General features: G+C 36.3%; 5 protein-coding genes across 5 annotated transcripts; 1 reads left to right on the top strand and 4 right to left on the bottom strand.

Moving 5' to 3' along the window:
• Positions 1 to 6,593: 6,593 nt before the first annotated feature.
• LOC104791806 (spliceosome-associated protein 130 A-like) lies at positions 6,594 to 10,970 on the bottom strand. The gene is made up of 3 exons (XM_010517779.3): positions 7,562 to 10,970; positions 6,961 to 7,452; positions 6,594 to 6,864 (listed from the first exon to the last, which is right to left on the bottom strand). Exons 1-3 carry the CDS (start codon positions 10,568 to 10,570, stop codon positions 6,727 to 6,729), a joined length of 3,639 nt encoding a protein of 1,212 aa, XP_010516081.1. The 5' UTR covers positions 10,571 to 10,970; the 3' UTR covers positions 6,594 to 6,726.
• A 32-nt stretch (positions 10,971 to 11,002) lies between these two features.
• LOC147942844 (caffeoylshikimate esterase-like) lies at positions 11,003 to 11,954 on the bottom strand. The gene is made up of 3 exons (XM_087453468.1): positions 11,799 to 11,954; positions 11,570 to 11,668; positions 11,003 to 11,399 (listed from the first exon to the last, which is right to left on the bottom strand). The coding sequence occupies exons 1-3, from the start codon at positions 11,925 to 11,927 to the stop codon at positions 11,142 to 11,144; spliced, it is 486 nt and encodes a 161-aa protein (XP_087309594.1). The 5' UTR covers positions 11,928 to 11,954; the 3' UTR covers positions 11,003 to 11,141.
• Positions 11,955 to 16,850: 4,896 nt separating this feature from the next.
• On the bottom strand, positions 16,851 to 19,113 carry LOC147942843 (uncharacterized). The gene is made up of 2 exons (XM_087456208.1): positions 17,595 to 19,113; positions 16,851 to 17,233 (listed from the first exon to the last, which is right to left on the bottom strand). Exons 1-2 carry the CDS (start codon positions 19,111 to 19,113, stop codon positions 16,851 to 16,853), a joined length of 1,902 nt encoding a protein of 633 aa, XP_087312334.1.
• Positions 19,114 to 20,091: 978 nt separating this feature from the next.
• Positions 20,092 to 22,210, bottom strand: LOC104791804 (caffeoylshikimate esterase-like). The gene is made up of 7 exons (XM_010517777.3): positions 21,973 to 22,210; positions 21,673 to 21,808; positions 21,414 to 21,560; positions 21,078 to 21,208; positions 20,821 to 20,958; positions 20,645 to 20,743; positions 20,092 to 20,529 (listed from the first exon to the last, which is right to left on the bottom strand). The coding sequence occupies exons 1-7, from the start codon at positions 21,988 to 21,990 to the stop codon at positions 20,254 to 20,256; spliced, it is 945 nt and encodes a 314-aa protein (XP_010516079.2). The 5' UTR covers positions 21,991 to 22,210; the 3' UTR covers positions 20,092 to 20,253.
• Positions 22,211 to 22,460: 250 nt separating this feature from the next.
• Positions 22,461 to 23,978, top strand: LOC104791803 (large ribosomal subunit protein uL29z-like). Its single transcript, XM_010517776.3, has 4 exons — positions 22,461 to 22,602; positions 22,728 to 22,863; positions 23,505 to 23,661; positions 23,762 to 23,978. Exons 1-4 carry the CDS (start codon positions 22,599 to 22,601, stop codon positions 23,834 to 23,836), a joined length of 372 nt encoding a protein of 123 aa, XP_010516078.1. The 5' UTR covers positions 22,461 to 22,598; the 3' UTR covers positions 23,837 to 23,978.
• Positions 23,979 to 24,132: the final 154 nt, after the last annotated feature.

Raw genomic sequence — 24,132 nt, 5'->3', positions numbered from 1 at the left:
GTTGAAACCTAAAGAAGGGTTATCCTTGCGTCTCATTACATGTTTGCCTTAGCAGTCTTCTCATCAAGTTTTGGTATCTTCCTCAGCATGATTCCTTAGACTCGTAAGTTTGGTACCTTTCTCAGCATGATTCCTCAGACTCGTAAAGACAATTTTGTAGTTATCGTTGATGTCGTTGTTATCGGTAGCTTGTACGAAGAACGACGACTGAAGGGTTTCCCGAGGAAGGTGAGGAAGGTGTTTTTATTTTTTATGTGTAGAAGAACATATGTTCTTAAAGAAACAGAGGAAGAATCCAACGATACACACAACTCATGGTGAGATTCTGATTTTATGTTGATGCTTGATTTCATGTTTGTTATGTATCCCACCAATTACGATATTCTCTTTCAACATTGCACCAAACCCAGCAAAAAGGTAAGCTTCATTCACAGGCAAATCTTCTTTCATCCCCTCTAAGATGATGATTAGGTAGAAGAAAAAGACAAGATAAGAGAGAACCAAAAAGAGATCTTCTTGGGGTTTCATGGTTTGATTGAACCATTCAACTCCAAAGTAGCATCCTATAGCGGTTATGGTTTTCAACAACGCTAAGAAGAACACGGGCAACGTTTCTTGAAGATCAATGGGTCGTGGAGAAGTAAGCAGAGGAAAGGATGTTACGATGAAGAAGAATAAAACCCACACTGGATCGAAGAGAGTTGTGCGAGGAGATTTCAGAAACAAAGAAACGGTTGTTACAAAAAGGATGATCGCTACGATCCGACGGAGTTCCATGGCTATTTTCAGAGTCGAGTTCTTGAAACTTTGTTGAGTTTGAGTTTCTTGATTTTACCGTTTATATAATAATGTCAATTTAATGCTTATTATGCATTTTAAACAAACTTTGTGGATTAATAACTTCATAGTCTTAATCAAGTTCTTCCTTCCACAAAATTATTTAAAGTGTTGTTTTACATTTAATCCAAAAATAATTATTTTTAATTGCTAAAACTGAAAGCAATTTATGTTATGGATTGTGGTTGTGTCTAAACATTTGGGTACTTGGTAATATATTTACCTTAGAATTAGTCATTTGACCATTTTGCACAAACTGTGAACCTTTATTTCTTTCAATATATGTTATGAACTTATGATGGATGTGAATCATTAAATAAAGTGATTGAATTCATGAGTCAATTATACATTTTAACATTAATCAAATTTAAATTACTTTTGAAAGATACGCAAGACAAGTTTAGACTTTTTTTATGAAATTCAAATAATTATCTTACTTAGATAATAGAGTTCCATTTGATATGAATCATTATATGCTATATATTGTTGCTCCATGAAGTAAATGTCATGATCTTAATTAAGTATGTTTTAGGAGGGCATCTTAATATTAATATTAAAAGAGAAATCTATTAATTTGACTTTAAAAACATGTATCAATTAAAATATAGGGTTATTTAAAATAAAAAAGCTTAAAAAATCTATAATTTGGGACAAGACTCGAGGAATATTAAAATCAAACTAGAGAAAAATAATTAGTGTACTTTTTTGTTAGTTAACTACTTAACTTAGTTTATTATTATTGTTTAGTTTCTTATATACTAGCCACAAAACATGTGATGTTGTATGTAACACAAAAGTGTTTAATTTACCTATCTACTAGATTTTAACCCCTGGAATTTCTTTTTTAAAAATAATAACATTTTAATTTTTTTGTTTTTTATATTTAGTTTGTTTTGTTTAAGTGAATAATATTTTTGTTTGGATTGTCAAGTATTAGAACAATAATAGGGGAAATAAATATATAAATATGTAATTTATAAGCTATTGTCGGATTAAGTCTCAATTTTACCAATGATTTAATTGTTTTACAAAGTTTTAATTAAATTACTCTGATTTAATATGTCTAATATTCTTATATTAGTGGTATTGACCAAATAATTAAAGAAAGATTTAACCCATGTTTCAAAACCGAATTAATAATATTTTATATTTATACTAATGTTATTTCAAACCGTCATGTTAATAACATGTCCCGCTATATAACAACAAAGCGTCATATTAGTGGTTTAACTCGTGTTTCAAAACTGCATATTAGTGGTTTTGGTTGTGTGTTGTGTTTTGTTTGTGAAGTTGATATTTATATATGGAAAATGCTTGATGAGCAAGGAGTTTACTATCCATAGCAATAAAAGAGAGATTTTAGTGCTTTCCTATTTGATTTGATAACATTATCGTATAATAATATTCAGTTTCTTAACATGTATATTTTATATTAAATGTTTTTCTTGATGCTAAAGTTAAATATACCCGATTATTGAGTTTCTAAAGTTGGGTTCTCGTTTTTATGAACTTTATTAACGTTATAATAATTATTGTGATTGTAATCATTTGTTACTCAAACTCGGCTGTGTCATTTAAATTTAAGAGATCATACAGTCTCTAAAGATCTATTAAAATAGGTTTTTAGATTTTTATGGGATTAAAAATTTAATGCGTAGAGTTGTTTTTGGAAAAATTGAAATGTATAGATATTGTCAAGCTACTTATGGCAATAAATGTATCAAATTAGATCGATTTAAATAGTTCCATTAAATGAGTTTGCATGAATTGTTATTTTAGAAAAATAGTGAGGGGTTAATGTTGTAAATAAAACAAATTAAATAAGCAAAACTTAAAGGGCATAACACAAAATGTATTTCAAAAATCAGATTCTCCTAATTATGATCTAGGATTTAACCTGCGATATACCACAGAATAATCTTTTATATAAAATATAATTTAGTTTTTATAGTTTTTAATTTGATATTAAATTAGAATTTTGATTTTGATTTTTTTTTTTAAATTTGACTTGTAATATATGTGTAATTTAGTAATTTAAACTGTAGTACATGGATTTATTTTATTATATATGTGTAATATATGATTTCAAATTATTAGTGTTTTTAGATTTAATCTATGGTAAATGACTACATGTGTAATTTTTTAAACTCATGGTACATTGCAAAATAATATTTTTTTTATATATATAATAATTTAGTTACCTTTTAATTGTATGATTTAGATGTTTAGTGTTTTTAGATTAAACATGTGGTACATATGTAATTGAATATATAAAAAGGGTAAAAACAAATATATTTACATCATCGTATATGGAACTAAAGCCAATACTAAGAATGGGCTAATGTCGATTATGATCAGTTCAACCAAGTTTTCTTTTCACTTTAGTCATATTTTACAGTAAAAATTATTTAAGAATATATGTAGTTATAATTAATAAATAATAATCAATATGATTTTGATATTATGCTAATCAAAATAATTTGTGAAGAGAGAGAGAGAAATAGTAACAATCCAAAAGAAATATATATTAATTGTGATTTAGATTGGTTGATATATTTAGTTCCAATCTTTATTTTAATTCGGAATTTTCACTATGATATGACTATTTTTTCTTCTCCTAAATTAAAAAAAAATTATGTATTCTAAATTTATTTTTAAAAATCATTATCGGTATAGATGCAGATTTTTGAGATCTTTTAATTCTAGTTGTGTTGTTTTAATCTTAATAACTAATATTAATTATGATAATTCTTGTTGTGTAAATAACTAAATAGAAAAATAATGATACAATATTAAAGAGAGTATGCTTATTTTGTGCTTTATATAAGGACAATACCTTTTCAAATAATAGACGACCGTAAAACTTAGTGAAAAGGCAAATAGAATTTTTAATTTTTTGCCTTTTTGGTTAGTATGTTTGGTTGTTATAATAATTGGTAGATTATAAAACGAACAAAATAAGATGTACTGCTGAAAAAAAAAAACAGAAAACTTAATTCTATTGATATAATAAGCAAAACTATATACATCATGATAGAACATGGATTCATCTCTTAAAGATGAGAGTGACTTACTTACAACGAATATTAAATAACATCAAAAGCAAAAGAAAAAAAATAAAGAAAACACAAAACCGTTTTCATAGATTACTGTAATGTTTACTGGAAAAAAAAAATACTACTGTAAGGTTTCTTTGCTGGTTGTAAGTATGTGTGGTGCATTCTCCATTAGGTAGTGAGAGATTATTTATAGTGTTTTAAAAATGCATTAGGTGTGATATGAAATTAAGACTAAATTGGTGAGCAAGCAAAAAATCATTTAAAATGTCATGAAGGATCTTTTAAAACGTGAAGGATTTAAGGTATATTTATGGAATATACCATTTATTAGTTTATATGTTAAATTTTAAATTTACTTTCCATTTAGTTTTATATATTGATTTTGTGTACCATAGAAATCGGAAATAAACATTGGATTAACATAATTATTATGATAGCATTAAACGATTAAATCTATATTTGAAGTATTAGGAATATTATTCGATTTTAATGGACTGTCGATTTTACGTATTCTAGTTTTTATTATTTGGAAAACTTTCTAGGGATTAACTTTGTAAAATTTAAGTTATGCACTCATTTAAAGAGAGATTTCAGCAATCAATGTTTTATTAAAACAAAGATTTCTTCGGTCAATATTTACTTTACAAATAAGATATATAGACAATTAAATATTTGTCTTGGTGGTGTCATTATGGACGTCTTTGGAAATATGAATTTAATAGGCTGATAATTATGCACTCGACTTTAGTACCATCGAGATTTGAATAGATTGTAGTAATCGAATGTGAGGGATTATGTACTTAAAGGGCATAACACAACAATAAAATCTGATTTAATATGTCTAATATTCTTATATCAGTTCCATTAATTGAGTTAAGTAGAACTGTTTATTTTAGAAAAATCTGTAGGGGTTAATTAAGTAGAAATATTATTTTAGGAAATTTTGTAGGGGTTAATGTTGCAAATAAACAAATTAAATAAGATAAACTTCAAGGGCATAAACCAAAATGTACTTCAAAAATGTTAATATAGATAATTGCTTTTTGTTGTAATTTAAATTTGCAAATAGTGATTCATTTTTGTTTCCTTATTTTAGTACATACAGTAACTTTCACATATATATCTTGTACCTAATATATTTTTCTATTGTCTCTATTAATTTTGTTCCCTTTTAAATAAACTAATAAACTATGCCTTGAGTTTTTATCCCCAACTTCTAGTGTCCTCTTTTCTTTCTTTAAAAAAAATTATATTTTGGTTTTATTTTTAAGTTAACAATTTTTTAATCCTTTTCTATATTAGATGACTATCATATTGTTTAATCACAATTTTATATTACTTTTGTGTTAAGAAATAATTTAGTCGTTTTCTGTTTTTCTTAGATCATTTTATTATATTAATGCATATAGTAACGTTAAGCACATTTGATTATTTTGTAGCATATTAGCCCAATATCATTTAGAGATAAGCTGAACGGCCGCCAATTTATATCTGTAAGAAAACCTTTAAAAAAAAAATGCTTAATATTCTACGAAGGATCACAGTCAGGCAAAAGTTGCATATTGATAGCTTAAAACAACTATTACACTGGCGAAGAGTAAGTGAGGATAGAGGTTGGCCTTATTGATGCTTAATTAACTCTAATCATGTATTTAATTTTCTTTTCTATTCCTTTAATTTTACCTCAGCACATTTTGTGAGTCGAATCCCCAACCATGAACCATACGTTTTTGTCTTCCGTCTCAAAAGGTAAAATACAGGAAAAGAGAAGAAGTTAGACGTACGTGTATCTTAAGTGAAGAATTTGTAGAGTTGGATCATATACCACTCCCAACGGCATGCATATCCTGACATTGTAGGTGTGTCTCCACAAATCTGGATTTACGAAAGACATAAATGTATGGAGAATTCATTTATAAGCTCAGTCATGGTTAATTCGGTGGATTCAAGTGCTTACAGTCTTGCAATGATCACTTGAGAAAACGTCATCTGTAAACATAGATAGATAAGATTGGTAAGGAAATCTGAACAAAAATATACAGAGAAAAGGCATTCATTTTTTTTTTAGGGAAAATGAGATACTGAACCATCATTAAAACAGAAAAGAGGCATTTAAGATATCAAATCACACACTATTATAAAAAGCCTACTGAAGACATTATCATGAATCACATTGTTACCATATGCACCAGAACAGAGGAGTGCGTAGATGATACCTGTCTCTACTAAAATTTGAAAAGCTGAAAACGAATGCTCCTTTTTGATCTGGTTGTTCTGCATGCCGAGTTCATAATTCACAACATTTCACAGAAGGCGAAACCGTTAGGAACTCATATATGTTCCAAAAAGCTAAATGCACATTGTAATGCCTGCAACATCAAATCGATTTTAGTCTATGAAGAAAACAAATAATCATAGAACCGTGATAATCAGGACTGTGCTTATATATGATATTTAAGCCTAGAACCGTGACAAACTGAATTCAAACATGTGATCTGCATATGTTTAAAAACTCTGTGAGCCCAAGGTTGAGACCACATACCGAAGCTTTTGAAGTTTTGCTGAATCTAGTAATAGTTGATTTGGAATGACATCCAAATTGATTCAGCCCATAGGCCTACGTGTCCTTTGTAATATTATAACCTCTTGGCTTGTCCTTTGTAATATTTGGTTGTTTGTGGACTCCTGGTAGTCATCTTTTATTTTACTTTTGGTAGTCATATTGAAGTGTATGAAATTTTGCTAAACAAATCTCTCAATACATGCTGTCACAAAAACTATATTATAACCTCTTTCTCTACTTTGTCCTCCTCAACAAAACAATGACTTATTAAATGATTTTATTCCTAGCGTCTTCGAGCTTCTTCAGAATCTCCGCAGGTGTTCTATCCAACTCGTCTGCTATTTTCCTCTGCAAGTCCATTGGAAGTGTCGGGAACTGCTCACAGAGATCTCCATCTATCACGTCCTGTTAAACAGAAAAGATGCAAAAAGTGTCAATTCAAAAACAAGGCTTTTTATTTGGAAAGGAGAAAAAGAGCAATGGGTTATTATTGGTTCATACCTTGACCGGAAAGTATGCAGATCTGTAAGCCATGTGGTCTCTCCCGCAGAGAGGAGGATACTCCTGCCTCATGTGCATCTCTAGATGAGAGAAGAAATCGACATCATCACGGGATGTGAATGCATGTAATGCCCCTATGCCACCCATCACTGTTCCATACATTATGGATTCCGATCCACCTGGGATCATCGAAGCTTTCTGCAAGCACGTCACAACGTCCCCAACATGGAACTGTACTATCTCGTCCACTTTGTTCGGTGCTCCATTCAGCTTTCCTTGCTCCCACTTGATCTTCCCGCCTGTCGGGTCTTCTTCTATCTCCTCCGACACATCCTGCGGCAACCTCACAAAATACACATTCCCAAACTTATCTGCCCCTGCCATGGTATCGAAATCCACATGGTGCGATGCTGTCAGCCACCTCGGGACGCAGTCATCTGCAAATATGTATAGCTGATTCTCATCGCGCCTGTACTTGCAGTAATGGAAAGACTGCAAAAACAAAACAAAAAATTGATAGGTCAGATGAGATATTTATTTACCAATAAGAAGCGCACAACAACAATAATAAGTAAACATAAAAATAGGATCTAGCACTCACCTCCTGAATGTCACCAACGTATATACGATCACGGTAAGTTTGGATAGAGATAATGGTGTTTGGAAAGAGCTTGTTTTCACATTTCCTAAGCAGTCTCTTTTTCCCCAAATCATACAATCTGAGGACAGGTCCGATCCCTGCCAGCAGTCTTCCTTGGAACTGGCACAGAGCAAGAGGAACACCTTCTACTTGCGTCTTATGAAGAAGCTCAAGAGATTTCCCATCCTCCACAAACCTATAAATATGTATGAACCCAGCCACTAGATTCTTTTTGGGCCAGAACTGCATCCCTTTGACAGTACCAACAGCCAACAAAGTGCCATACTCTTTATCATGGAAATTCACCGTACAGACACTGTATGCAGCTTCGTTGTCCTGAAGTTCCAGGAGGCAAGTTGTCGTAGCTGTCTTAGGATCAAGAACTCTGATGCAAGAAACCCACTTTTCAGAAACTGCTTTTGGATAACCATACTGCTCATCTGAAAGCGGGTCCTCCTTATCTTCATCATCCGCACCATTCTCCATCTGATCTGCATTGCCATTTTCTCCCACTCCACCAGCCTCGAAGCACTCTTTTCTTGCAGCTTCACGCTCTTCTGCGGTGAATGCTCCCTGGTCACTCTCGATAATAACCAGCAACTTCCGCTTGGGTTGGACAACAAATTTTCTAGGCGTGTACCTCAGAGGGACCACTGTTTCGTTGAACGTTTCACCAAGACGATCGATCATAAAAATTCTCAGAGCATCTCCAGCGACAGAGACTACACCTTCAGCGCACTGATCAGATGAAAAAGGGGCAGCAAATTCCAAAGTCTCGTAAGAAAGAGGCGTCAAGTGGAAGTGTCCCCGATGAATATAACCAAGCCAAGGTCGGCTAGACAAACACAGCATTGCAGACCGACCTCTCACAGAAATGGAGAATAACTTGGGAGGCTTCAGTCCCAAGAAGCGGGAACGAGAATCCGAAAGCTGACCAGTCACCATATCCACCACCGTTCTGAATAGAACACCATTCTGCAGACCAGAATTAAGGAAGAGATTTGCCGGGTGATCAGCACCATCATCTCCACCAATCGATGCCTGAACTTCGAGGAATAGCAGAGACTCCGGAGCTGAAGAGACACTTTGCACGCTGAGAATCTGCAGACAGTCGTCAGGATCCAAAGATAGAATGCGCACAGTATTATCATAGGATCCCACCGCAAGAAAGCGAGACCTTTGTCTTCCTTCAGGAACAGGCGCAATGTCCAGGCAAGCCACATCACCAGACATCTCATGTTTCTCCACCTCCATCAGCTGACCCGTCATATCTGCCTCAAAGTAGATAAGCTCTCCCCCACTCAATGCAATGACCACTTGAAGCCGATTATACCCAACTTTAACAATTGACCTCTTGCCAGGAGTTCTCCATTCGTTAATGCGTCCATCTTCCCTTATGTGGCGGATACCATTGGGATGGACTTGCATGAGAGAATCATCGCCGATCAGGGAGACAGCCAGGGACGGGGTAGTATCAAGAAACCCACTGTCGTTAACTTCTTCAACTGTTTCACCAATCGAAAGAACAAGAGTAGCATTGGTAAAAGAGACAACGATATATGCATCAAACTCATCGCTCACATTCTTTTTCACCGTCCACACAGCACTTGGCTGACCTGGAAGCTGAGAGACAGCCATCTCAGTGATGGCCAAACCAGGTCTCAGTATCCTTAGAGTGGAGCGTGGACCTCTGCCACAAAGTGAAAAGATCTGAGGGGTTTCTTCTTCAAAAAGATTTAGGACTTTCATGTCCATGAGTGGCATCAGACTCCCGACTTGGTCAATACTAACAAGGTTCTTAAGTCGTCTAGGTTGAAAAAAGACGGGCTGAAAACCATCTTCAATCTCCATCAGATTAGAGGATGAAGACTCTACATCAGGTTCCTCCCCTATGGCCTGAAACTGATACAAACCATGGTTTCCAAATTCCGAAGCAGAGAAAAGAAACCCCAGCTTCAGAACACAAATCGAAGCAGCGACCGGAATGGTGTCGAAATATTTTATCTTCAACTCGGAGACATTATCTCCATTGTGATCCAGAGTAACCTTAAAAATGTCACCATACTCGGTCTGAATTAAAAAGAAGAACATTGTCTTCTGCTTGTGCACGGCTGCAGAAACAACCAAAACTCCTCGTTCAGCAGGCAAATCAGCACGTCTAGGTATCAAGGCTCTCACCTCAGGATGACCCTGATTCTTGTAAATAACAAAATTCTCGGCGCAAACCAGAACTCCACTCGGCCCATCAGCGCCTCCAGGAACAGTAACAAGCATATTGGCACCATTGTCAACTGGTTCAGACCACTTTCTAGAGACATGGTTGAGCCCCAAATCGAGCTCATAGAAAGTCAAATGCTTCTGAGCCTCACTAGCGGCTTGGCCAGTAGGATCCTGATCTGCCTCGGAGTAATCAAGCTCAATGGCTGCAAAAATGGGGTTATCGAAGCCACAGTCCACACCGCAGACAGAATAGCAAATAGTATGAGACTTGTGAGCTTCCAAAGGAGAAGAAATGGTTAACCTAGCAGTAGTATCTCTGTTCAAAACATAAACCAGTTTCTGCTTCTCACAAGCTCCAATCATAACAGCTCTTCCTTTGGGATCAACAGCCAAGTACTGGCCAGGCACAATTCTTCTGCAACCCGACTTGCCAAAGGTCTCCTGATGAACTTTATCGAACACATTCTTCTCCTTGTTGTACTCAAGTATCACTATCCTACCCGAATCTGACCCAACCACTAGATAATCCTTCTGCGCACCGGTCAACCTAAACTGAGCTAAGGATCTAATTGCACCGAATACTTCCACAGAGTGTATCGTTTGGATCTTACCGTTCTCGTCTGGGCGGAGAAGATCGAGAATCTTGCCACGAGCTACCGCAATCTCCTGCGTCTTCCCACCGGAGAAGTTCCCGTTGATTGCGCAGGTGATTCCCGTCGCCTGCTGCAGTGTAAGACTGTACAGATACATCTCTCTCAAATGACCAACCCTACAATACAACCACCACCGAACCTGCTAGGGTTTTAGACTTCAACTTAGGAATTCCGCTGGCCTTTCGAGTTTATGCGAACTCCTATCGCATTATCAACTTTAGATTTGGTAAGATTATGATGAAGAAGGAGATGAATAAACCCTAAGTATTACCGCCATAGCTCGAAGCTCGGAGTGAGGTGTTCTAACCGCAAAGATCCAATCATGGGCTTGTTTTCTGAAACCAAACCGGCCCAATATGTATAGTAAGCCACTAAGCCCATATAGTATTTACTAAAAAATTTGAAAATCAAGAATTTACATTTAAGTACTTTGGATGCTTGTGTTTAGTTAAACCAGTAGTACTCTTACTGTATCTACATGATTTTAAACAGACATACAAAAACAACCCAAAAGGTTAGAAAACAAAATCTTACTTATTTGATAAAATCATCTAATATCTTAAGCTATGATCCAATCTTTTTTTTTTATTCAAACCTTAAGAAATGAAGTTGCACACTAGGAGAAAATAACAAGACGTGGTTGTAGTAGTCTAGACTGAGTGAGTTAATCAGATTTGAGATTTTGCTTCATCATTATTAGCCTTGACATTAAGTGTAGTGATTCTTGTCTGCATCCATTGGACAATGTCATTGAACACAATTGCTGAATTCTCTGGAGGCTCCCCGAAAAGAAGGCTATGCCACATTTCTGGATACAACTTCAAGGTCTTGTCATTAGATGTAGCCACCTCATAAAGCAATTTGCTCACTCCTTTATCCGTCACTTTGTCATCTTCTCCATGCAAAACTATGAACGGCATTGTCACCTATTTTCACATGCATCCCAAATTAACATTTTACATTTTAAGATGTTAGATTGTTTTTTTTTTGTTTGTGACTGTTTGGGTTTGTTTTAAAACATTAACATATATATATATATATATATATATGTATCAGTATATTTTTTACCAAAAAAATGTATATATTAGTATATTACCTCGTTCAACCGATTCTCTAGATCGAGACTGACTCTATAAAGCTCACTCATTGTCTTCATACGAGGTCTCCCTTGGTAGCAATTTGGATTCGCTCTTATCTGTATGTTTAAAGGGTCATGAATCATGAGTGTGATAGCAATTCTGGTCCGAAGATTTTTCAACGTTTATAATTTATATTGGTTACCAAAAAAAAAACAAAATTGTATCTTATAGATGATGTAAGAGTACCTCTTGTCTCTTTTCAGGCAGTTTAAACGCGTTATTGATGATATCGGGTCCCGGAACTATCGATTTCCATGATGGGATCAGATTCGTAACCATATTAATCATAGATATAACCATTCGTGATGGTTTCATCTCCTCAGCAATCTGACTCTCATCAAATTAGTAATTATACATAATTCTTTTGTGAGATGAAATGGAATGATTTACGTGAGTATGTATGTTCACCTTACACATGGGAGCAATAAGGATTCCTCCATCCCATAACTCGGGTTTCTTGCGGTGCAACAGAAGAACTACAGCTCCTCCCATCGACTCTCCCATTATAAACTTCTTCTTCTTTGTGTTATCTCCCATCTCTGCCTCACACAACAAACAAAATCAAAGTCGTACACGGTTTAGTATCGCGGATAACTAGTGCATTTGCATGGGACAACGGTTTAGTTCTAAATTCTTTTTGCATTTGTATAAATCAGGATCTCAATTTTGCTTAAGAATTATTTACCACATAAAAATATGTATTTACTACAGATTTGCAATGAAACTCCATATAATATAATTTGAGTTCGCATTTACATTTAGCGTATACTTTCAAAATGAAACCATTTTAACTTTTCTAAGAAGACCTTTTGTTTGCAAAAATAAACTGTAAAATGTTACACATTTTCTCATGTACAAATGTAAACGCAGAAAAATGCTTTTGAAACAGTCTAGATGGTTTATGGCTAACGTTATATGATAAATTCAACAATGTACAATGTCTAATGAGGTCAAGAAAGAAGAGATGGACCAGATATTTTGGAAAAATGTGAAGAGACATCATCGATGAGAAGATAAAAGTTATCAATGTAGACAGAGAGGCCGCCTGATCTTCCATGTCCTTCATATTCAATTCCATACACAGCAAAACCTTCTTTTGCAAAATTAGATGCAATATCTACAAGTAAGAATAATTCACATTTAATTCACCTCTTTGTTCCTCATTCTCCAATATATATTATGTAAATAGATACCTTTAAAGGTGGTGCTGCAATCAATTGCATAGCCATGGCAAAAAAAGATGAGAGCTCTTGGTTCTTGATTCACTGGAAACCATTTGCATGTTAAGAGTTGCATCCCCCGTGAATTCTCGATGAATTCCTGAATCGTTTAACTAATCATCGACTTGTTCATTTGATGTATAATAAAAACACAATGAATCTTGCAACTGTAGTATTAAAATTTACCTCGCTATATCCGACTTGGCCATCAACATGAGCCTGTAAAATACAAAAGTCAAGTCACATATATATAATTTTATAAGCCAGATAAGAAGAACAAAACTAACCATATTTGATCGCAATAACTGTGATGTGAGAGTAGCAATTAAAGCATAACAGAGAATATATGGCTTAGGTTGTTGTTTCTTGTGGAAGAAGAAATGTTTGAAAAGCGTTGAATCAGATAATAGTGATGTCCTTCTTCTTCGCTCGCAAGACCTATTACTAAAATTTTAGGGGTGGCGTAAATTTAGCAATTTCATAACACCAAAAGTAAAGCACTAATGGCGGAATGAGTTTTTTTTTTTTTTTTGTTTCTTTCTTTAACGTCATTTAGTGAAGTTGTAACTTCATAAATTATAAATGATGCCCAATTAAATCCATACTAACAAGAAGTTGGTTACTTTTCCTTCTCATCATATTCTAGTTTCTCAGATCTAGGTTGATTTCATGTTCAGTGTTCTGTGAAGTCGTAACCTGCTCTCTCACATTTCCATTCAATCCTAGACGAAGAATGTTGTAAGTCCGGTCGTGAGCTTAAATAAGAAAGCAAGTTATGGATTGTTTTATAATGTTTTAAAAATCAAATGCAATTTGCAGTTGGTAAACGCACATAACAACACCAAACGCAAATACTGAATGGTAAGTCAAATAAATATCACATTTCATGTTTTGTTTTCCAAATATATGACAACTTAAAACATAATTCAAAAATATCACAAACAAATTTGGGTTTGCCAAAGGTTCTCTAAATGTTTTTTTTTTTTGAATTTAATGTTAAATTATATTCAAAAGAAAATAAACGTTTTACAAAGCTGTTGATAAAACCATTTCAAAAGAATAAACATATGGAATCATAAGATTAAAGCTAGTAAAATCTTGCTGCAAACCAGGCTTGGATGTTTATGTCATCTCCAGTTCTAAGATTGCTTAGCCGATTGCGGACTGTTTTGTCAATGAGCTTGAGTAACCTCGCCTCCGTAACAGGTTGTTCACCATGGCGCCGGGCATTTCTCTCTAACCATATTGAGTGAAGAGTGTTCTGAAAAGCATAGCCGACGAGAAGTTGTGTGGTCTTGTCAAGCTCTTTGCTTCCGAGTAGAGCCATAATCTCTTTCCAGTCTGTGGTATACTTATGTAGCAAGAGCTTCTTTGCCAGAGCCTCCCAAATGCGTTGTGAAAAAGTACACTCAAAAAAGAGATGTGCAGTTGTTTCCATTGAGTTGCTGCAGAGCACACAGTTGGTATTAGCCCCTGAATTCCATCTCTGCAATTTGTCTCCTGTGGTGAGCCTGTTTTTTACCACAAGCCAATTGAGAAAAGCAAACTTCGGTGTAGCATAATGTGACCAGATCACTTTGTAGCCCTCGAAAGTTGGATGGGGAGACCGTATGAAAGACCAAGTGTCTTTAGTTACAAACTCTGCGCGGTAGCAATCATTCCTCCCCTTCCAGAGAGCCTTGTCATGAACAACCTCATTTCTAGATAGCTTGTGCTTGAGGATCTCTGCCTCAACTTGGTTTAGCAGAGCTTGTCTATGTCTTCTCTGTCGAGTCATAGTCATGACGTCTGCCATTGTGCTCGAAGAAGAAATTCCGAGAGCAATAATTCCTCTGTCCCCCAGTCGCTCATGAATACATCCCAAAACACTCCAATTATCAAACCAAAAAGATGTGGACTCCCCATTATGGACTTCCATTCGAAAGAACGGCTTCGCTATGGTCCTGTATTTGAGAAGTTTCCTCCAAATCCAAGAACCGTTCGCAGTAGTTTCTTGTTCTGTCCACAAGGAGCCCGTACGGATGAGATGTCGTTTCACCCAGTTCACCCATAACGAGTTTCTTGCAGAGAGAATTCGCCAAATCAGCTTGAGAACACACACTTTGTTTGCTTCTTCTATTGACCGCAAGCCTAATCCTCCCTCCTTTTTAGGCAAACAGACTTCTGACCAAGCAACCTTTGCTTTCTTAGGGTTTAAAGAAGGACCATCCCATAAGAAAGCAGAGCATAACTTGTCAATCTCTCGTACACATGCCTTTGGAAGTCTAAAAGCTGACATCCAAAAGTTTGTAAGACTGAAAATCACAGACTGGATAAGCTGAAGCCTCCTCGCAAATGACAACGACCGAGCCGTCCAAGAGTTGATCTGCGATCTAATCTTTTCCAATAAAGGAAGATAGTCTGCAGCGGACATTCTTTTGGTTAGCAACGGTAACCCGAGATAACGAACAGGAAGTGTGCCGTAAGCAAAGGGGAATTGGTGTAGAATCTCATCTTTTAATTCTGATGAAACACCAGCCATGTAAAGCGTTGACTTCTCAAGACTGATGTTGAGGCCAGAGTGAGTAGCAAAATCCGCAAAAACCTCCAAAGCACCCTCAATTGATCGCTTTGTACCATCTGTAAAGACCATCATGTCATCTGCGAAACATAAATGGGTGAGGTTCATTGTTTTACAGTTAGGATGTAGTCCAAATTTCTTTTGCTGAGCTGCTAAATCCAACTTTCGGGAGAGGACGTTCATACAGATCACAAATAAGTATGGGCTCAAAGAACAGCCTTGACGAAGACCCCTCTGACTGTTGAAATAACCCGCAAGTTCACCATTGACTTGTACAGAAAAAGAAGCAGATGTGATACAAGTTTGGATCCACTTAACATATATATCCGGGAAATCTAGAGCTCGAAGCGTGTTAAGGAGGAAACCCCACTGCACAGAATCAAAAGCTTTGGATATATCTATCTTCATAGCATATCGAGGAGATACCGATTCCTTGTGATAATCTTTGACCAATTCTGTAGCTAGGAGAATGTTTTCCATCAACAATCTGTCCTTGATGAAAGCAGACTGGTTTGAACTTATGAATCTGGGCAGGATCATCTTGAGCCTATTAGCAAGTATTTTGGAGATGATTTTATATAAGACATTGCAGCAAGATATTGGTCTATAATCTTTCATAGTTGTTGAGTCCTTCTTTTTTGGGATTAGGGCCAGTATGGTGGAGTTAACACCCTTTGGTAAGAAACCCGTCTGGAAAAAAGACTGAATGGCGACAACACAATCTGCTCCTATAACCGACCATGATTCTTTGAAGAACTCTGCATTGAACCCATCAGGCCCTGGAGACTTATTTGCTGGCATAGCAAAAAGGACTATTTTTATCTCGTCCGTTGTAACCTCACGTGTGAGTAGGTTCATATCATTCTCATCACATCTGAAATCCAAGATGTCTGTTAGTTCCTCTAAAGACCATTCAACATAATCTGCAGGCGAGGAAGTAAGAAAATTCTTAAAATATCTTTCAGCTTCAATTTTGATCTGAGCCTGTGTCTTGATTACTCTCCCATCGTCACACTTAACCTCTTTGATATTGTTCCTTGACTCCCTTATTTTTGCGGAGGCGTGGAAAGCTTTGTTATTCTGATCACCAATCCGGAGCCAATGTAACTTAGCTTTCTGTTGCAGAAAACGTTCTTCAATGTCAGCCAATTTCAACCAATTTGCATATGTTGTAGCCTCTGCATCAATAGCTTGCGACGAGGGGAACTGCATTGTTTTTTCTCGAGCTTCACATAAACCTTTGAACGCCGCTTTTGTACGACTGGTGATGTTACTTACCATTTGTTTGCCTAAGCGTCTAAATAGCGGCTTTAGACCTTTGAGGGATTTTGAAAAACGATACATTGCAGACGTTGAGTGAAATAATTGGGATGACCGCTGCCAGAGTTCCAGAAGTTGTGACAGGTAATCCGGGTGATTTGTAACAACATTGACAAACTTAAATGGCTTATGCACTCTCTATTCTTCCTCAGTAATGCTAAACCGACAACGCAGATGATCTGAGCAACCGCCTGGTTCAAACACAGAATATGATTGACCATAGCGTTGGAGCCAGTACTGATTGACTAATACCCGATCCAGCTTCTTGCAAATAACTCCATCATGGCGTTTGTTACTCCAAGTATAACGTGGTCCCTGGTAAGCCATATCACTAAGTTCACAATCTCGTACCAAATCTTGAAAGTCCCGCATACCTGCTGAAACAAATGGCGAGGAATCATGTAGAGAATGATCATCAATGTCTAAACTTTCGTTGAAATCGCCACAAATTAGCCATGGTTTGTGGTGTAAGAGAGGCGAGTTTTGATGAAACCGCAAATCACTCCAAAGTAGCTTACGGTCTGCAACAAGATTAGATCCATATATAAAGGAAACAAAAAACTCCTGCTGATTTTCAATACAGACCGAGACTGTAATCAGCTGAAATGATTTGTAAATTGGAGTGACTCTGACATTGTTCTTCCAAACAATCCAAATCCTACCCAAACGATGCTCCTCATAATTAGTAAGCACAGACCAGTCTGCAAAAACAGAGTAAATACTCGTGTTGCTCTTCTTTCTTTAATTTTTGTTTCAATTAGACAACCAAAATCAAAGTTTCCGCGAGCCAACCACTCTCGCACCACACGTTGCTTCTCTTTCTTATTGAAACCTCGGATGTTCCAAAAGAAACCCGACATCAGAGATTTTTTTGGGAGTTACGTGTCTTCAGAGTACTAGGGTGTTGAATCCTAGAGCTCTGCTGACCAGTTACCGAGATATACTTGTGTCCCTCCTTTGAAGCTCGTGGTAGAGAAGGGCGCAACGTGTTTCCTTGTTGTTCCAACTCTACTTGTTCCTCAAGGCGAATAGAACCCTCTGTAGAGACCCCCACATCAATATCTGCAGATAAGTTCTCACGTACATCGTCCCCTTGATCCACCTCTGAGTTGATGTCCTCACCTTTTTCTCCCTTATCACTAAGACAAGAAAAAGAATTGGACATAATAGAGAGTTCTGGATTATGCTGATTCACCGGTTTCCCGGGACTGCGGAGACTCTTAGACGGAGTACACCATCCCACATCCGTATTCTGACCCACAATACCAATATCCTGAGCTCCAGTATCGAGCACTTCCTTATCACCCACGACACCAAGTGCCTTTGTTGGTACATCTTCTTTACCAGACAGTACCTGTATTGTGTTCACATCGACCGTTGCAGGTTGTAACACTGCAGACACATTATCTGTTTCCGTAGAACCAGAACTAACCACTGCCGGGACAATAACAGTCCTTTTTGCCAAGCATTCAGAGCTGAGATGACCCCAGTTGGAACAGTCGATACACCTGGGAGGTAACCAGGGATAAACAAACTCCACAATAGTATCCCCACCTTTACCTGACTTAAAAGACATGTGTTTTGGCAAACTCTTTGTGAGATCCACCTCCACAAAAATCTTTGCCTCATCAAAGGATTTACATGCTTCTGTTTCAGCGTGTAAACGCTTTGGCGTACCCAAAGGACTCGTGATTGCACTGAGCACCTTCCAAGAAAAATACTTAGGAGGAACATTTTTGACAACAACCCACATTGGAACCGTTTGGAGACCTTCTTGCGTTGTGTCAGTAATCGGCGTCCATTTTGTAAGGACCACTGGAACACCACAAAGATTCCACATTCCTCTCTTCAACACACGCAACCTGGTTTTCTCATCCTTGATTCGAAATTTCACTGTGGTTTTATCCACCGCATAGACATCAATTTTCATCGTTTTATCACCCAAGGTCCAAATCTTGTTAACCAAGGCATGGATACCTCCCACAAAGGGAGCCTTGGCTAAAAATTTACCAATGAGAAAGTCTTCCCATAGGGGCTGTGCTTCCTCAAAAATTTTATCTGGTATCCGCACAGTCGGCATACCATCAACCTCTTCAATAGCCAATTCCACTCGTTCCATCTCCTCTGATTTCTTTACCATCGAAACCCATGACCGTTGTTTCGTAGGTAGAACCCCACCTGGCTGTACCATGTTCGCCACAACTTGCGTTTCCACCCCATTCTGCTGATCTTCCTTCCCAATTTTAACAGACACCGTACCTTCACAACTAGCGAGATCTGACATCATAGTCGTACCATCACCAGCCTTGCTGATCTCACCATCTTCTGTCGCCACTCTCTCTACCACCGCACTCCGATCCAACAAACCATCAGCCCCCAGCGGAATAGCCTCCGGTGACATCAGAACTTGCGAAAGAAGCAAAAAACCCTAAATCGCCGTTTTTTTACCCTCAGAGCTAAACGCACCGTTTCACCCAAATCTGCACCGGTTCTCTAAATGTTAGTATGAGGTCATAACTGATTTAGTAACTCTTTACGAACTTTGACTATCCACAATACTTTGGGATCTAGAATTTGGACTAAATGAAATTTCGACGTGCAATTCAAACCATAATAGTACACATGTAGGTTCTGATAAAACCTCACAACGTCAATTTTCTTTTTTTGGATAAAGAAACAACATCAAATTTTGTAGTCTAGCTAGAGTGAGTAACTTTTCGTTTATGGTCATCTCAGTGTGGTGGTATATAGTACAATTTTCGTGAGTTTTTTTCTAAATCTCATAAATTTTGTTTTGTTTTGTTTGTGAGGAGATTCATTAAAGGTTTACATGTTTTCCATGCAAGTCAAACTCAAGTAACTACGGGATATTATTCTTAAATACGGATTTATATTGGATCACGCAGAGAGTAGATTTGGGGAATCATCTTGATGAGTATTAGAGAAGCAAGATTTTCTTATTTATTATTCTTGCGAAGTTACATTTTTCAAACATGAACTTGGGTGTTTGTATAGTTATTTTTTATTCGATCCTTCAAAATTACGCTAAATCAACCAAATTTTTTTGGGTCAGCCTTTCACTTATTTTAAAATTGGAGGCGTTGAATTATAATAGGTTGTAAGAAGTTAGAACTCAAAATCTACTGTACAAAGCGAGGATTGGAAAATTTCTGACATTTTGTTATGAACCTTACGATACGCACCATTCATTATTCGACTCTTTTGTCAAAACCGCCAAATGCTCATAAACGTTGCATGGCAGTGAACATATTAACAGATCAGACTACACAAATTAATATTAAGAGTGAGTAAATAAACACAGAAACATCACATATATGAACAAGAAATTGCATCACTTTGTTTTCTGAGGTCCAAGATGGGTTTCAAATTGATGACCTTTATTTCATTTGAATGATAACATAACAGAGAAAGATCTACGAAACTCTATCATGACTTGCACGGTACGGTGTACATAAAAAAAAGTTACAACATTCTTATACTAACTAATGATACATAAAACTCAGGGTTTTAGTCACAACACTTATTTATGCGTAGAAAAACCATCATTCATATGCTTTAACTCAGTCTCTAACCTTTGGTTTTTGACAGAAGCTCTCTCGTTTAGCCATTTTATGATATCACTAAACACAATCGTCAAATTCTCCGGAGATTCTCCGTATAAAAGCCCATGCCACATGTTCGGGTATAGCTTAAAAGTCTTGTCCGAACTTGAAGCCACCTCGTATAGTAGTTTGCTTACGTTTTGGTCTGTAACTTTATCATCTTCACCGTGAAGGACGATAAATGGCATCGATACCTGTTTTTTTTTTTTAATTCAATTATATTTTAAAAATGTTGATCCACAAATTTTGTTGAACAAATAAAATCAAATCTGGGACATAACAGAGGAGATCGATAAAAAGATGAGAAACCTGATGAAGATTCTTTTCAAGATCCAAGCTAACCATTAAGAGTTGGTGAGCGGTTTTCAAGCGAGGTCGGCCCTTGTAGCAATACTCGTTTTCTCTTACCTTTGAAATAAATATTCACTCTTGAGTAAATGAAAACGTCTAGCGAAAATTATTACTACTACTATATGATATGTTACCTGTTTTCTTATGTGGGATTCTTTAAATGCCACGTCAATAATATCGTTGCTAGGAACTATCTTCCAAGTCGGAATAAACCGAGTTAGCTTTGTGAGAAATGAGATCACCATAGGATGTGGCTTTATGTCTTCTGCCAACTGTATGGAAAAAAAACTCAATCTTAAAGTTTAAAAGTCAACACTTTAATAGTAAGGATATAATATGCAAAGGGCTAACTTAAAAACACGAAGATCACGCTGATCGGATCAATACATACCTTACACATGGGGGCGACCAAAACGGCACCGTCCCAAAAATCGGGCTTCTTTCTCGCTAACAGTAACACGACTGCTCCTCCCATGGATTCTCCGATTAGAAACCTCATCTTCCCCTTATTCTCTTCCCTCTCTACATTCATCATTTCCAAAGTATATTAGTTCTAACATTTTCAAATGGAGAACAAAAAAGAAGAAGAAGAAGGGAAACAAAAAATCCGCAAACATTAGGTCGTCGTCATACGATTAATTTTCCTAAAAATTTGCTTTAGCTATGCTATTTTTAGAAAGTTTTAAATAGTAGCATATTTTGGAATATATTGTAATGAATAATTTACCGCAAATTGAAGAGTAATGAGAAGAGACGTCCAGAACAAGATCATCAAATTTTTTGACATAACCATTTAATCCCCCGGATTTACCATGCCCTTCATAGTCCATTCCGTAGACCGCGAATCCCGCATTGGCCAATCTCACTGCAGTGCCTGATGTATTTGAATTAATATTGAGGATAAGCATTAGTTTTGCTATGAATATATATATATATATATATATATATTGGCTACTAATCATCATAATAATTTCAAAATACGGAACTGCTCATGGTGATGCTTGATTCCATTGCGTAGCCATGACAGAGAAAGATTAAAGCCTTTGGTTCTTGCTGCAGCTCGACCTCTGGTTTCCATGAACACGTGAAAAGTTGTATCCCTCGTGAGTTCAACACATAATCCTAACAAAACGAAACCCCAAGTTAAAATCAGGTTTAAAGTATATAATTTCATATCGAATCTTGATTTCTTACACAGAGCAAAAGCTTGCATGAATCATGAGATTCATGACAAAAGAGCTAATTCATAATTAAAAAAAAAGAGAAAAAAGATTAAAAAGACGTACCTCTTTGTACATAACCATGATGTTCTGTTTTTGTTATAACTTATAAGAAAGGAAAACTGAATTTTGTTTCAATATATATATAGAAGAAGAGGGTCACGTACGAGACAGAGAGATTTATATATTGACCCAAAAGAAAACAAAAAATTAGAAAGAGGAGGAGAGAAGAAGAAGAAGAGTCAAAATCAGATTTGAGATTTTAACGAAGAGCCGCTTATTGCGTTACATACGGGACCAGCTTACTAAAATATTTGTTTTTCGTCTGATTTAATAACTAACTTTACTTCAGAGATTTCATTGACCTCAAATTACTTACATTCAGATTTTGAAATATGCCAATATGGAATACTGCAAAGACACTAAGGTCGATGTTGAATCAATCGTACAAAATTTTCAAATGGATGTAAGCAGCAACGTGTACTATTATTAATCTAGTGAACGATATTACAATCTGATTAATTATATATAACCTCCTGAGTATTAATTACCGTGGCTAATCTCGAATTCTCAATACGTCCGACAAAAATAAAGCCCATTATATTATAACTCTTCATCTTCTTCTCAATTTAGGGTTTCTGGTCTCACAAGAGAGAGAGAGAGAGAGACTGTGAGTGAGTCTGAGAGACGCCATGGGTAAGAAGACTCGTGAATCAAATTCCACCATTATACCTTTTGCATTTTTCTATCGTTTTTGTTTCTTCTGTTTGTCTCCTGTGAACTTTTTTCTTAGTGGGGTTTTTTTTATATCTTGTGAACAGCGAGAATCAAGGTTCATGAGTTGAGGGAGAAATCAAAATCGGATCTTTCTGCTCAATTGAAAGATCTCAAGGCGGAACTTGCTCTTCTCCGTGTCGCTAAGGTCACTGGTGGTGCTCCTAACAAGCTCTCTAAGATGTAACTGTTCTCTTTTCTCACTCCTCCTCTCTTTTAGAAGAAACAACAAAATTTTTGCATTTTGTAGCTTTCTTTGACATTTTGGATGATGTGGATTTCACTTTAGTTTCTTGAAAGTGGAATCACTAGCCTCTTTCTGTGTATGATCCTAGCTTTGTGAGAAAAGAGTAGATTGTGTGGTTCATATCGTTAGTTGCATTTCTATTAAATTGTTTATGGTGCCTATGTTTATGCGATTGATACATACACATCATGTGTATGCAGTGTACATGGCTTATGGAATTTTGGATTTTTAGTCGTTAGGCAGAGCTTCTATGTTTAAACTTTAGCATCTAAAAACAAGATGTCTTTGTTGATTGTGTACTCAGACACGGAACTTGGTATTTAGAACAATGGAGGCTTAGATTAATGAATCTTTGGCTTTTGTCAAATGTGTTGTAGTTTTTGGGATTTGTAGCTATCTTGTCTCTCAGTTCCCTCATATGGGTAAAGAAAGATAATTATGTTATATATTTGAATCTCTGAACAAGCAAGAACCTTGTTGGTTTAGACTTCGTAGCCATCTTGCTAAAGCATCAAATCTCAAGTTGTTATGGATCTGAATGGGGTCTTTTTTTTTTTTTTTTGGGTGGTTGTTTCAGCAAAGTGGTGAGGAAGTCCATTGCGCAAGTGTTGACTGTGGCCTCACAGAAACAAAAGTCTGCTCTTAGAGAAGCATACAAGAACCAGAAGTTGTTGCCACTCGATCTCCGTCCCAAGAAGACTAGAGCCATTAGAAGGAGACTAACTAAGCACCAGGTATTTTGATGCGATGGTTTTTCCTATTATAATTCAGTGACATGCTTTTTTTTGTTTTTTATCCATACTTAATGACTTACTTATTCTCTGCATCTGATAGGCGTCACTGAAGACAGAACGAGAGAAGAAGAAAGAAATGTACTTTCCAATTAGAAAGTATGCCATCAAGGTTTAATATCTTCGTCTTGTCTGATATATCTGAATTATTTTTGAAGTAAAGGATTTGATTCTTCAAACATTTATCATTGTATGATTCCTTCACATTTCAAATATGATACAAACCTTATTTGACTTTTGAGAATTACCTCCTTGGATGATCTATGTGGTTTCGGAAGTTAGTTTTTCTTTTAACGATGGAAGCTTATATTGAGAGAACTTTTAAAGAACACATGAGCGATAGAGAGAGTACTCTTAACAATGAAATCTGCTTAAACATGAACAAAAAGCCCACTTCAGTATACACAACAAGAC

Source organism: Camelina sativa, chromosome 6 (genome assembly GCF_030686135.1).
Source record: "Camelina sativa cultivar CO46 ecotype springtype chromosome 6, ASM3068613v1".
NCBI lineage: Eukaryota > Viridiplantae > Streptophyta > Magnoliopsida > Brassicales > Brassicaceae > Camelina > Camelina sativa.
This window is presented reverse-complemented; position numbering and strand designations above follow the sequence as displayed.

Coding starts and splice junctions, on each gene's coding strand:
- LOC147942843 (XM_087456208.1), bottom strand. CDS start 19,113: ATGTCACCGGAGGCTATTCCGCTGGGGGCTGATGGTTTGTTGGATCGG. Junction 17,234..17,594: donor CCCTAGTACTCTGAAGACAC/GTAACTCCCAAA, acceptor ATCTTGTTGCAG/ACCGTAAGCTACTTTGGAGT.
- LOC147942844 (XM_087453468.1), bottom strand. CDS start 11,927: ATGAAACCATCACGAATGGTTATATCTATGATTAATATGGTTACGAAT. Junction 11,669..11,798: donor TGCCTGAAAAGAGACAAGAG/GTACTCTTACAT, acceptor TTAAACATACAG/ATAAGAGCGAATCCAAATTG. Junction 11,400..11,569: donor TAGAGAATCGGTTGAACGAG/GTAATATACTAA, acceptor ATGTGAAAATAG/GTGACAATGCCGTTCATAGT.
- LOC104791806 (XM_010517779.3), bottom strand. CDS start 10,570: ATGTATCTGTACAGTCTTACACTGCAGCAGGCGACGGGAATCACCTGC. Junction 7,453..7,561: donor ACGTTGGTGACATTCAGGAG/GTGAGTGCTAGA, acceptor TTGTTTTTGCAG/TCTTTCCATTACTGCAAGTA. Junction 6,865..6,960: donor CTGCATACTTTCCGGTCAAG/GTATGAACCAAT, acceptor TCTGTTTAACAG/GACGTGATAGATGGAGATCT.
- LOC104791803 (XM_010517776.3), top strand. Junction 22,864..23,504: donor CCTAACAAGCTCTCTAAGAT/GTAACTGTTCTC, acceptor TGGTTGTTTCAG/CAAAGTGGTGAGGAAGTCCA. Junction 23,662..23,761: donor GGAGACTAACTAAGCACCAG/GTATTTTGATGC, acceptor TGCATCTGATAG/GCGTCACTGAAGACAGAACG.
- LOC104791804 (XM_010517777.3), bottom strand. Junction 20,959..21,077: donor TGGTCGCCCCCATGTGTAAG/GTATGTATTGAT, acceptor TTTTCCATACAG/TTGGCAGAAGACATAAAGCC. Junction 20,530..20,644: donor TTGAAAAGAATCTTCATCAG/GTTTCTCATCTT, acceptor AAAAAAAAACAG/GTATCGATGCCATTTATCGT.